Raw genomic sequence first — 14,919 nt, forward strand, 5'->3', positions numbered from 1 at the left:
TTTGCGTTGATTTTGAGTGTCCTGTAGAAGATACATGAGCATCCACTACCAACACTAGAACCAAAGGACATTCCAGATAAGTCTCTTTAATTTCTTTGAGAACAAAAGTTTTCAATAAGAAAGGTCTGATGGAAGGAAACTCTGAAGCTGTCAGATATTGAGATTCAGGCTAACATCTTCAGGTGATAGAATTCAGGTGTTATTTCAAAACTTTTGAAATCTTGTAATCTCAATTTAAATAATCAAAATGAGCACCATGTAAAAAAAAGTAGACACTTCTAAAATGTGTTTTTGTCAAACCAACCTGTTATATTCTTTTCCTTATCTGTAAAACTATCCAGTGTTGAGTTGAGCATTCGGGCAAGTCAGTGATGAATAATTTGGATCTACAAATGTTTTCAGATCGATGTGTGAAATTCATCTACTGATAAGCAGAAGTTTCACACGATGTTGTTCCAGATTTTGATATAGAAATGCAAACACAAATATGAAGACACATTGATAATCACTAATAAAAGATTCAACCAGATATTGTGTCATACATTTCAACATGTTTTTATTTTCCAAAGTAATTGTACTGTATTTTATTTATGTATTTTAGGCACGGAAGGGGCAGTGTTTGGGCACTCTGTGGAGACACCCCATATCAGAGCAGAACCTTCCCAAGACCTCAAGTAGGTGTTGTTCAAAAAGTTGTTTAAAAATCAAGTATTCTCACAAATAATTAAGTCTTGATTAAAAGCAAATATCTGTATAGTAATATATACTGCCTAAGTAATGACTTATACATATCAAAAACACTAGTAGACTCCAACTTGTTCTGACTAGTCAAAAAACCCCCACAAGCTTCTATCAAAGAATGCGTGTGATAATTTTTATAAATGACTTGCATCCTGTAACAAAATCCTTGAGAATAATATTTTCCCCAGAGACTGGAAGAGTCAGGCATTTTTAAGGTAAAATGTGTACGGTACTGTTTAACATCGGACCCAGATTTGGGTTTTTTTTATGAGCTGTTACAGTATATATAAGTCAAGTAAAAGAAAACAGTCCCAGATTTTTTATTCAAATAGTGGTTCTGGAATGTTGGGTTTTTTGAGTACTACACAAATACATTTCAAATGTTCATTACCAAGTGAGGCTACATTTGTAAATGTAAAAAATCCAGAGTTTTCTATACATAGTCGCAAAAGTGGAGACCTAAGTAAATAGTAAAGGATCAAGTCTAAAACTTACCAAAACATCTGCAGATTGAGAAAGAGAAAATTTAGAAAGGTTTATAGTGAAAGCTTTGTCTTGAAGTGCATGTATGCGCACCACTAAATACTAATCTGTAATTTATATGGGTGACTAATGAGAATGATAATAATCACGGAAAATCAAAGATCCTTCCTTTTGTTTCTCTCAGCAGAACTGGTGAGAAACACTATAGACTTTGATTCAATTCTTCTATGAATCCTAAACATTATATATCTATCACTTTAACTGCCCAGCAATGTTTACAATGAATTGCTACTGAAAAACATTGTTAAATTCCCTTCCCTGTATCTACAAAGGCATTTAGGATCATTGACTAGTAATGATGTTGCAGAAGGCATGTGCAATAAGCTGTCCATGTGAACAAGTTTGACCATTGTACGTGAAGCATAAGAAGTAAATGATTGTGATTACACTAAACATTTGAAGGTAATGTAATGGTTTGGGGTCTTCTGCAGGATCCTGCTCACTAGATTTTTATCTTAAAAATCCCTGTCCCCTGCTAAGATTCCTGTCAGTCCTTTTACTTGTAAAGGTGTTTGTTAGTGATGACCACCAAGGTGGTATGGTCTCTAATCAAAGGAGTTCAGCAGAAATCAAAGTGGAAACATAACAAGCTTCTCTCTTTTTTCAGTGGCCTAAAAATTTCAATAAGAGGGTGGAGCTTGTACCACTCAAAAGAATGTGGAGATGCTGCTTTGTCTGTTTCTTTCTAATAATTAAATAATAACAGAGTGGAAATGTATGGTAAAACAGATAACCCCTTGTCTTCAGGATTAATTTCACTAAAGTTAAAATCACCTTATGCTGCATGTGAAATTTACATATTGGGCATTCATCTCTCCTGTCTTTTGGCTCTATTTGTTGCCATTATGCCCATTGTTGCTTAATGTTTTCTGACTCCACTGTTTGTTCAGCTAATTTTTCCAAGGTAGTCTTATATTAGTAAGAATTTTCCATTCAATTTTCTGCCCTCTCATTAATAATGAACTTAACCCAAACTTTTTATTAAAAAAACCTGATGAAACGGAAACCCTTGCTGTTTGGTCAAGCAGCATTAGCTTACATGTAAATTATTTTATTCTTAATATATTCTGCCTACATTGTGTTCTGCAAGTTTTTGCACACATATGCTCTTACATACTATATATATTAGTTAGTATTCAGTGATATGCCTTTTTTAAAACTTTCAAGTCATTTTAATCTTTTAAAAATGATGACAACTACTGTTAGGACAGAGATTTCTTGGCTTTTGGCATGAATCTTTCTAGTAGGTAACCTGCAGACCCTTTTTAACCTTGAAACAACTATAAATAATCGTGAGTTTGTGTGATATTTTCTGACAGCAAAACACAGTTAGACACTCAGATCATATATATCCCTTTGAAAATTCCAGTTACTCTATACCTTTTAATCTTATTTGAAATTATTTTTAAAAACCACTACAAACCTGTTGGATTTAGTTTTGGTTTGGTTTGGTTTTTTAAGTTCAAGTCCTGCATTCATTTTCCAAAAAAAAAATATTTTTTTTTTGTTAATTTAAAAATACTTTCAGAAAACAGTGATTTATCATTTAGATGCTTGTTTGACAAATACACCCAAACAAATAGGTCACTAACATGATATTTCCCCATGGCTTCAGAAGCTACCTCTGTCACAGAAAAAAAAAACAATACCAGAATCCATTTTCTGACCTCAGGCCCAACTGATACAACTAAATTGATATTGTAAAATCATCTTACACTGATAGTTGTATCCTAAATGCTTAGTGGAAAAGTTTTTTGACCCATGCTACCCTCCAAATAGTGCCTGCAAATTGTTTGGGAGAGTTGTAACTGACTCTCAGTTGACTCTCAAATAAGCCAGCGACTATTTAGCTGCATAGATGATTTACAGTGGTGTAGTCTGGGTCCTAGCACTTTCTAATGTTTTAGTATAAACTTAGTCAAAGTGTCCAGTAGACCATACTGGCAGTCCCATAATGATGTAGAGTCTTTTTCCAAATGCCTCATCCCTGCACCTTGGGAATTCTGAAATTAACAGTAATATTGTAGAGTAGAGAGTTGACATTAAAGTTCTTTTTTTCAATTGACACAGGTGATTGCAGTTTGACAGCAAGTTGCAATGCATAAATGCAATTATATTAGGCTATAAGAATACTTGTATACAGAGTTGAAAGGTAAAATAATTTATATGAGATTCTTAATTAAAATATAAATTATGCTATATTTTTTGTATTGGATTATTAATAGTGTATTGTACTCATGTAGATATGTGTGTTGGTTTTTTTTTTTTTTTCAAATAAACATGCTGGAAAACTATTCATGACCTTGGGTATGTGGAACAATTCACTACTGAATTAAAAAAGTGGAATTCTGACCACCTCGATTACCGAGAATAAAACTGAACTATAAAATTTGGACTGAGATTTTGATACCTGCAAGGCTCATAGTGTTTGGTCCCAAAGTCCTGGGGTTTTAGCTTGATCTGATCTGGACAAGTAGCCAAAAAGAAAAAGCCAGATTCATATTAGCTTCACATATCTAAACTTTGCCTCAGCCACTCCTTATTCTACAGCCAGATTTTGAGGTCTTCAAACAGAGAAGCATCTGTAATATTCCCTATTAAAAAAGCATTGTGTAAAAATAAAATTCAGTTGAGATTTAATCTCACCACTTTAAACCACTTTGGTCACATCTTTCTCCTGTCTTATGTTTTCAAATAATAGCTAGCGAGGTTTTGCTTTCAGAAAGTGTTTTTCTACAATCCTTTGTGAAAGCTGGTAAGCCCTTTTGTGTCAAATCTCAAAAACTAATTAAACCTGACTTTCATTAGCTGGGATAAGCAGCATTAAAAAATCATGCCTTAGAATCAGGGAAATTAATTATATCTTAATAATTTAATCTTCATATTTCTCTCACTACTTTTTCTCACAGGAACACAGTTAGGAAAACTAAACTGCCAATATAATAGGTCCCCAAATATTGGTTTTAGGCTAACTAGTGCATTAAGACATGGTGCCCTAATAAGTAATATCCATGCACAAAAGAGGCAGATAGCAGGTAAATGCAGATAGCTTTGCCCTCAATAACCTCCTTAATAATAGGGTAAATTAATTTATTATTGTTATCTGGGGATAACTGCAAGATTAAATTTGATAGGTTTTTTTCTCTTCTATGTCAAGCCTTGCATACCATTGACTATCCTGCAAGCTAATGCTGGACATAATGAGATGAAAATTGATCAAGCAGCAAGGAACCACCCAAGCTAGCAGGATCCTACTTTACTTCTGTTAAGAATTAAAAATACACAGATCTTGTACAAGAGGTCTCTTTCACTCAGAGTTGCCTGATGGTTTGTAAGAGCCATCGTTTTTGGCATTTAAGGAGTGATTTACTAATAGGGTAAAATATTTGTTCTATAAAAAAAGAAGACATCAGAAGGGAATTTTGACCTTAACTTGTCAGTCCTCTGAGCAAGCTGAGAGTAACAAAAGTGTTGGGACTCCATTCATGTATTTTAGCCAGAAGTCAAATAATAAACCAAACCTCATCAAAAGCGAGAAGATGCAGTAGAGTAAAAATCCAGCTTCCTTCCTATGCTATTTTAATGATGTCAAGTTCTAGTTACTTTCTCATTCTTTTTTTTCTAATGAAGTAGAAATATTTACTGTTTATGTTTTCGGAATTTGGCATTTAAATAGTTATTTCAGTGTTTGGGCACATGCATTGACAGGAACTTACTTGTTTAGTCTTATCCCTAGCTGTGGAAAATATGATTATTTTTTTAACATACATGTTCACACAAAAATAGAGACGTGTGTAGTAAAAATTTGAAAAATTGCCAGAAGTTAGGCTTCTTTATATATTAGAAAAAAAAAAGACTTTGAAATACATAGAGAAGAAAGGCAGTAATAAAATTTTATAATTACTATGCAGATAGGACACAATAGGAACAAAAAGTAACTAGATATGGCTCTTAAACTGAATGAATAATTTCCTTTAGTGTTCAGTGATGATGGTTACATTTGACATTGGAAAAAGGAAAAGACTCTAGTAGGTACTGAGATGTGAAGGAAAAAAGTATTTCTACCACAATAGACAGCAAAAATATGGTTAAATTAGGGTGCTGGATAATCTCTGTCCCTGGTCTGTGAACGAACTAAATGTGAAATTAGGGTCAAATAGCCAAAATTTATAAGCTTTCAAACCAGATAACAGACACAGTGGGACTGATGGTTTAGTAAAGGTGGCATTTCTAGTGAAATGGATGGAAAAAAATGGGTTAAAAGAGTCAGCTAGTATGTTAGATAGTCTTTAGTCTGAACTCACCAGTAGGAAATGCTTTCCAATGTCATTTTGAAAGATTCACCAAATAAAAGAATTATTAACGGCTTGAAGATAACTAAAAATTGGAATGAAATAGAAGGTGGGTAGATTGAGCCAGTCCAAAGAAATGTTTTTTCCCTTGAAGATACCTCTTCTTCTACAAAACAGAAAATAGGTAGATCTCCCATCTGAAGCTTAAGTAAAGTATTTGATACGGTGCTGGATCTAATGAGAAATAAAAACGCAAGACAGAGTACAGTGTATTTAAAGAACTTTTAAGTGGTATATAATAAGCATGTATTGTTCAAATCCCTCCTTCAGCCTGGAGAGAGACTGCGAGGAGAGTTTCTTCAGGAATGATCTTATTTCCAGTTTTAATAACTCTCTGTGTGCTAGAAGGAGGTAGACAGGTTTGGAAGCACTGTCAATCAGATCTTGAGCACTAGAACAAGAATATTGTGAAATTCAGCAGTATGATGGTGAATATTGGATAAAATATTAGACAGAAATTAACATTCTGTCTCTCAAATGCAAGAGGTTCTGGAGTAGCCTTTCAAAAGGAACAACAGGGACAATTGAAATTCTTTATTATCAGTGAGCGGATTATGTTTGCTTTATGATTATGCTATGCCGTGGTTACAGATGAGCTCCAAGTATAGCTACCAGGCTAACATGGTTATAAATGTAAACACAATACCCTATGAATCTTATCTCAAAACCCGTATAAAGCTTGGAGCAATAGAAAGCATTTGCACAGTGCTGAGTTAATGAAAGACACTCTGCAGATTAGTGTAAAGGCAGCTGAGGATCTTTCTTTACCTGAAATCTGCTCAGGTCTAACAGCAGCCATGGACAGCAGAGGTGCTCAGAATCCCAGGGGGTGAAGCTCAGCATTTCAGTAGTGCCCTGTTGTGTGCTTTTGGCTCCAGCAAGGCTTGTTGCATCTCAGGTTGGCCCAGGGCTCTTACACTTCTTCCAGACCCAAGCTGCTGCTGTATGTTCAAGAAATTCTAGTTACACATGGTTCCAGACTTGAACTAGATACAAAAGCACATGCTTTGCTCAAGTATTTAATTTCACCGATACTGCAGGTAAAAGTGCTTGACTATTGTTTTTTAAATAAACTTGAACAACAGTCCTCAATGCCTAGGGGCTGATGTTAGTGACTCTAGAACTAATTTCTGAAATGCTTTAGACTCTAAACAAAACACAGTGTTGTTTTACCACACCCACACACTCCTTTTTGCCGTAGTTTTTCTGATGAAATGTGATTTGATATGCTACTTATAGTCCATAAACCTTGTACTAGACATCATTAAGGCTAAGTAATGCTGCTGTGTAACATTCATAATATTTTCATTTCCTGTCTTATGATTTTAAGTGAATAGGCTTCCTACTGCAATAATAAAAAGTGCTACTTATATTTTTTTCATTTGAGCAACATTTAATTACCATATTCTTTCAGTATATTAAATTTCTCCCCAGAGATTTTTTCCACTCTGGTTGTTCTTTTTCCCCTTCACAGGAGTATCTCCATTTTCTATGCCACTCTTTATCCACTTTCCCAAGAAAACAAGGCTTCTTAATTGTGCTATCTATTCTCTCACTTCATCTCCCTCATAATTTGTGAAGCAGCTAGGCAATTTCATCCATATTTGACAGAAATGCAAAAGATCTTTATGTTTCTGTGTTTTGTGCAAAGCAATACCTAACTAGAGATGCTAACAGAAAATGGGCTAGTACTATTAGTATTTACTGCTGTCAGTTTACCCCTTTGTATACACATGGCTTCAGACTGCCCTCAACTTCCGACATATCTTGCTTCATGGTCAGGTCATGGTTACAGTACGTGAAGGATGTGGAGTTTCTAGCAGTGTTGTGGTTGTGGTGCAGGGGAGGTATGGTTTGGGTTCTTGTCCTAGCACCATGTTGGAGCCAGGCAAAGGATCTGAAGGTCACACAGGCTGGGTATAAGAAAAAGGAGGTTCAGAGAATGGGGCACAGTGTGGTAGATAGTTACAGGGAGCACATGAGTTTATAAGACTATTAGATCGACAATCCAACAAACAGCTCCTATTGCTAATTCTATAATTATACAGAGAACTCCAGAGGTAGCTGAAGAAATAGAGAAGAATGAATGATTTTACATGTCTTATCCTGTAATTTTCAGTCTATCCTCAGTTGTATTTCAAGATAGAATTCACTGACAAAAAGAAAGAGAAAAGCTCTTTGGTTTCTTCATAGCCTATCACTCTATCTTGTACTGCAGAAGGTAAAATATCTCTCGTTGGTTCTGTCCAAAATGGTGCTTGTTCTCAAAATGTGACTGAAAGTAAACTCACCAAACCTTTTCTGGCTTGTTTTTTTTTGTGGGTTTTTGGTGAGGTTTTTTTTTTTTTTTTTTCTGTTTTCTTCTTGGATTGTTTAGATACAGTCCAAGTGCAAGCCATTGGAGAGTATATTCCAGGCTCTCTGCTATGCTTAATCTACAGAGGTTGAAGCAGACCTGTCAAAGGAATTTCAGCAGAATAGTTTTCCTCATGTTATGTAGTTTCCTCAAGATGGGGATCAAAATCATGTCGCAGTTTATCTCAGATAGGGCTTAAGGCCCTTTAGGAAAACATATTGAAAATATCATTAGAAGATTATAGCTGATCTAGACTGTAACTTCCTAGCCACAGGAAGTTATGGTTTTCAAAACTGAGATTTCATGTCAAGTTCTAATGTGTTTCCAGTTGTTCAAATAGCCCAGTTTGGCTCTTTAGTCTCCCCCAGGCACTTATGTTCAAATCTTACTCTTGACAGCCACTTGAGCATTATTTGTGGGCATGTTGCTTGACTCTTTCTGACAAGATAGATTTCTATTTTAAGAAAATATATTCTGAAGGGCAACTCAGGTAATGGAGCTATTTCTGGAAAGTAAATATACTTCATGTAAGGACATTTGGCAGAGTTGCAGGGCATATGTATAAAGGGTTTCAGGTCAGAACAAAAGTGAGGAAGGTTATGGGAAGGGTAATGTTTTGAGTGGAATAGAGGGAGCTCTGAGATTTCAGGACTATGAGGAATCCTTTTCCCACACCTTTTCTTAAGGCAATATTTTGGGTTGTCTCATATGAGATCTTTGTCTCACAGCCTGAAAGTTTAGACTATCAAGCATGTTGTGGTATTTCTCTAAGAAATGAAAGCTCACATTCTAAACTTTAGATTTCTACTTAATTTTCTTGATTTTCAAAGGTTTGAGTTTTAGTGGACTTTACATTCTAGAATGCATGATTTCTTTACTACCTGAGATTCCAGTTAGGTTTTTGGTTTGTTATGTTCTTAATATTGTTTCTGATTTTGATAGTTTCCCTGTCAAGCTGTTCAGCTATGCCCTCACCCACTCCAAGAGGTTAAGTTCTCTTTAACCTTCCTCACATCACCTGCTTATTTTGTCAAGCTCTTGCTTTAAATATTTGCTCTCTCCAGCACTCCTCACCTTTCCTTGATGCTTCTTCACTTTCTCTAGTACTTTAAAAACATCACTGGAAAACTCCTCAATGACATTCAATTCCTTACTTTTCCTCTTCAGTAACTAATATTTTTTATATTCTCAGAAGAGATCCTTTATTTCCCTATGTGGGGAAATTGTTTTTCTGCTTTATCATCTATGTCAAATAACATTAAAATATTCAGTTGATTCAAGTGTCACTATGATAACACAGACCCACTGAACTGAAACCAATGGCATGTAGAGGGCAATTAGAACTCAGATTTGAGCCCTATGAGGTGATTTCTGGGTTAATGAGAATTTCAGGAGTTATAATAAGTGCATGCTGACACATGCCAAAGTCAGTGACATGCTGAGTATGGACATAACATGAAACGCTATACTGAATGCCATTCTACTGTTCTGATTTAAGTCAAGAAAGTTTCCTCTTTATTTATTTTCCATGAATTGCAAAATTGGATATTAAAGAAAAAAAAAAAGTAATGTTAAAATTTACTGGTTTAGGCCATTACTTATTCCATAAAGCATTTTGTTAACTGTTTTTTACTTAAGTCTTGTGTTGTGAAGCACAAAATAGAGAGACAAATTGTGCCCTTAAAGGTTAAGTTCCCACACAAATCAGAGAGCTTAACGTGAACACATGAGAATTTTGCTTCTTGATAAAGGATAGCTGGTGATCAGCGAACAATATTAAGAATTTATGAGGCCTGCATTTACCCTTGCATTTCAATGAAAAAAAATTATTTCATCCTGAAAATATAGGTGTTTGATTAAAAACATTGGAAAACAACAGTCCTCAGGGAAAAAAAAATATTCTGGCAATGATTCACGTGCATCTTGCAGAGGTGCATATTTTGGTACGTGTATCAAAGCCAGATTTTTGGTCACTTATATATGTTTAAAACAACATCTATAACGTTGTAAGTAGTATAAGTAATGAGACTGAAATGAGTGAATAGTAATTTTATTTTCATAGCATTCCTACTGTGATGTCAAATGCAGCTAATCAAGAATCCTCTGTTTGAATAGTTAGAATATCTTAAAAAGGTTTCCAGGTGTTTTGTCACCATGATCATAAAAGTCCCTGGTTATTCTTTATGGATACTACTGGAGTTTGCAGCCTGACTTCCAGGAAATGGATTGAATGGAAACCCTAATTTTCTCACCATAAGTGTTTAGTGGCCTCATTTAAGGACTCTTGTTCTCGCTGGAGGACTCTTGAAATCAATTTCCTTGAGCGTCAGGGCAGCCAGCTGTTCTTTTCATAACAGAAATGGAAAGAACATACGTTTAAAACTGTTTGAGATCTCTGGAAAACAACATTTTCAAAGTTGTTGGTTTTTTTTAAATTCTTAATTCTTATAGGAACAAAATTATTTCAGTTGTGGAAGAGGAAGGCTTTTCTTTCTATTGGATTTCAGGGCTGGGAGTGTTTGTTCACAAGGAAGAAGTAGGAAGAGGGTTAGAGAGAGGCTTGGCACGTTATTTGTCTTTCCTTCTCCTCTTTGTGTACCTTACCTCTCTTCAGCCCCAGTCTGCCACAATTCTTTACCTACAGACAGAAAGATTGATGTCACAATCATTTTAATCTATAGACATCTACAAAAAGATTACCAAGTCAATGTCTAAATTTTCCATTGGTTTTATATTTGCAAAACTTTTTTTTTAATAACAGGATTCCTATGCTAACTGAAAAAAGCCACAACAATATATGTTGGCAAGACAAAAATACTTAATATTTGGAAGTATTGAAGTATTTCTTGACCCCAGGTGTAAAATGCCAGTAAAGGAGAAATGAGTACCTGCTTCACATGTGCGATCTCTAGTTGACAGCATATTTTCTAATCTCCTGTTTTGAACACAAATTCTGAATTGGTAGAGGTTCATATCAGTCGTTTTATTAAGTAGCATGGGTTGGATACACTGCTTAAATAGACATGAAGCCAATAAATTATTCACATCTGCACAAGGGAATATTCTATTTCCTTCTATTTTAAGAAATACCTTCAGCTAGCCAACAGAGCAAATTAACATAGATAAATTATATCCCATGTGAGTATGAGGGATAAGCAAGAGGTAAATCTCAAATACTTCCTAAAATCCAAAATGAGACCTTTTAAAAATTCTTTTTCTCTAATACAATCTAGGTCAGCTTCTAAACAGAAAATACCAAATTAAAAATAAATGTTTCTGCATTTCTGACGAGAAATATTTTAATAGCTTCAAAAGAACATATTCAAGAAATTTGAAAGATTTCCTCTTTTTAGCAATAGTTATTTAATGAGTTCAACTCAAATTCATACAGCTTTGATCCTTTTTCACAAATTAACCATTGATAATCAAAGAGTAAAAACCCCTACTTTCTCTGGATAGATAATCTGTCTGCATCACATATAGCGAATTGACAGATTATATTCTTTAAAAACCTCTTTTTAAAAGCCTCTTTGTCTTTCCTACAGCGTTGTAGTTTCTGCCTACTAATAGCAGTAGTTACCTTCTCCATCATAGCTGCTTGTAGTTTGGGAAAGAAAGATTAAATTTTATGAATAGGATTCACTTATAGATGTAAATGCCACTGCAACAGGCCATCAGTAAATCTGAAAAGAAACTAAATTCTTGATATGCTATTGTAATAACGTACTTTTCCTTGGAGAGATGAGTATTACAGTGTGGAGTGTTACAGTAGCTTTATAGTAGAGATTAAAGCTTCCAGAAATATGACAAAGAAAAAATATTATAAAGCAGCTACATATCAAACAAAATTTATCTCAAAACATTGAGGAAATATTCTCTCTATGTGTGTAGACTTTTGCACTTCCAGTAACATGCTGTAGATTGCACAGCTAAGTCAGATGTAGATCGTCCAAAGAATAATAATAAGAAAAGTAAACTGTACAACAGATTTAGGCATTCGGTTTTACTAATAGATGGGTGGTGTTTTAAAAACTACACTGCTGATCATCAGCCATTCCTCGACATTTCTACTACATAATTTGATTTTGGGAAACTGCTAAAAAAAAATAAATCTGTTGTCTGAAAAAGAAAATTCTTCTCCACAGTGTGTGAAAACCTGATATTAATAACTTCTTCTCAAGTTCAGAAATTAATTGTCCCAATGTCTTTATATTATACAAAGTGGAAGTAATTTATGTTAATGTAGTTCATGAAAACCAGTGATGAAACTAGACAAACCAGCTCTGACCTGTACATTGTCATGTGTTTGGGGGAAAAAAAAAAGTTTATCCTTCAAGCAAAATAATAATTTCTTGAAAGATATTCCTAAATACATTTTTATTGTCCACTTGCTGAAAAATTTCAGTTAGGTCTGAATGTGATTTTGATGTTATGAAACCAGAAATATTTGTGACTTTGCTAATACCCATCAATTCAACACAATAAATGTAGTTAAGAGCACTTTTGTCTTCATGGTTATGAAATGGCAGCTGAAACCACTGAGAAATGTTAATATTCTTGAAAAGTAGGTTATAAATTGCAAAAATATGCCTCTGAAAAATATGGAATGGAAGTATCCAATCATTTAACATTTATACAATTCAGTTTCCTTTTAAATTCAAAGTAAAACCTTATTAAGGCCACAGAATACTTTTGAAAACCTGATTTCTAAACTGTATAGTTTATATGTTTCTAAAAGGTTTTGGAAGCTCTTTTTCTGCTGTCCTATAGCCATTAAAAGTTCACAATCCACCACCTGAAAAACAACGATATACGTGATTAAATAATTCATGATATTTAGATTCTTCCCTGGTACAAAGAACTGGAGAACCTTCTATTAATTTCTCCCTACAGGGTGTCAAAAAAATTGAGAGAAAATGGCTGAGCCCTAACAGAAATACAGATTTTGCTACTGCTTCTATCTATATGTATCCCATGTCTGCTTTTCTTAAACAGGTAGCTACAAATAGTGTTTTCCTCTATCTGCACACTTGCTTTTAATAGTTCCTTTTTTTTTCCTTTTTTTTTTTCTTTTTTTCTCTGTTCAGGGTCAGTGACACCTAACAAACAAATATTTCACAGACACCATCTCAGTGACACCATCTCAGTGACTTACTTTGCATGCAAATATGACATTTTGGTTTCAAAATGATAATCCATCATTATTATATACAGTTAAAAAATCCAGTAGTTGAAATACACTGAAATTCTCTCATTCCATTGCTTGACAGATCTTTCATTTGGCTTTTCTGCAGCAAGTTCTTTGTCAAACTATTCTTTCCTTTATACATCTAGTACCTCATTATATTTTTGGATGGATGTGACCTAACACTGAAAATACAATTTATTGAAGAGGGAAATACAGTGTTTTCTTCAAGCTACTCATTCTAGACATTTCTATCATTAATATATTTCATCTTCCAAAAAGCCTTTGTTCAGGTAAAGTAAAACTGAGTTCTGTCATTATATTATTGGGATATAAATAGATTGAGAGACTTTTCTCCCTCTTAACAGGGCTATGCAATAATTCCGCAGCTGAATACAATCAGAATCCAAATTTTTGTTTCCTAGTTCAATACATTTTTTATCCAATCATCTTTCCTATTCAGTGTGTGAGCACGACTTCTACAAAATCCTTGCATTAGTAATTCCCTTTCAAGAGAAACCTGTACAATACTGTGAGATAAGATAGCTAAGAAACTATCATAGTTCTGCATTAAGGATGATGGAGGATCTTGCATTTAGGGTAGAGAGAAATGGAAAGACTGACAGTAGAACAGTTGCTTTGAGGAAAGATGCCAAGACACTGTGATATGCGTCTTAAACCTATTACAACAGGGTTAAAGAGCATAATTTTGCAGAACAGAAAAAGAATGCAAAAAACCTACAATAAGAGAGACATAACAGAATTTCTTTTCCTCTCTTCTTCGTAGATAATTGTGGTACACCTACCCGAAATATGAAAGGGCCTGTGAAGGCAAAGTCGTTATAATCAGTTTTACATCATTATTTAAAATTTTTAAGTGTTTTGTTTTATTTTTATTTAGTTGAACATTTGTCATCCGTTACTGAGCAGACTTTAGTTATGAACCTGTCCTTACAGAAACACTTATGGAGATGTGCGTGTTCTTAAGTACCTATATTTCAGTATTAGTACAGTCAAGTAAATTAGGTACTAATGCCAGAGGGCATCACTAAACAGACAAGCTTATATCAGTACATGCTTAAATGCTGTCTTAAATAGGAGAGGATTTAAACATATACTTAACTTCTTTCTTTCTCCACAAAGAGTAGTGACAGAATCACACTTATAACTCATTTTTACTACTTTACCTTTCAAAATACATTTGTATCTACATGCATTGTGGGGTTTGGGGATGCAGGGGGGGATTGATGGTTTGATTCAGTGCATTTTTTCTCAGTGATTGTTTTTATCTTTCAGACTTGAATCTCCTACTAGATCTTTAGTGATGGAAGCACCCAGGGGAGTGCATGTCAATGCAGCTGCAGGAGACTTAAAGGCTACCTGTAGGAAAGAACTGCACTTACAGTCCACAGAAGGGGAGGTAAGTTCAGCCGGCGTAGAAATATTCTACATATCTGCTCAGGATAACGCAAATAATGTGAGGATAGTTTATTCACTAGCAAGGTAAACATCACAAGAAGTGTTCTTCATTTGCCTACATTAAAGTAATTTTGGTTTAGCTTGCTCAATTATTAATACTTATTTGCTTCTTGCAAATATTTGAATCACTAAGTTTCATTCGTACTGAAGAAAATGTTAGTTAAATGAATATAGATAAGAATTATTTTTAATCTAAGAGTCAAGGAAAAAGCTACCCAGTCCTTCAGCATAACTGTGGGACAGAGGCAGCTAAGTGACAGTGG

The 14,919-nt window shown here is 34.5% G+C and overlaps 1 protein-coding gene across 1 annotated transcript in view; it reads left to right on the forward strand.

Moving 5' to 3' along the window:
* The window catches only part of SGCZ (sarcoglycan zeta), a 228,132-nt gene that overhangs the window by 202,467 nt on the left and 10,746 nt on the right, over positions 1 to 14,919 (forward strand). Inside the window, exons 5-6 of the mRNA XM_086464148.1 lie at positions 602 to 674; positions 14,474 to 14,597. Of these exons, the coding sequence (XP_086320274.1) occupies positions 602 to 674; positions 14,474 to 14,597 (197 nt within the window). The remainder of the gene's footprint in view (positions 1 to 601; positions 675 to 14,473; positions 14,598 to 14,919) is intronic.

The sequence above is a fragment of the Leptosomus discolor genome, chromosome 4 (genome assembly GCF_034619465.1).
Source record: "Leptosomus discolor isolate bLepDis1 chromosome 4, bLepDis1.hap2, whole genome shotgun sequence".
Classification (NCBI taxonomy): Eukaryota; Metazoa; Chordata; class Aves; order Leptosomiformes; family Leptosomidae; genus Leptosomus; species Leptosomus discolor.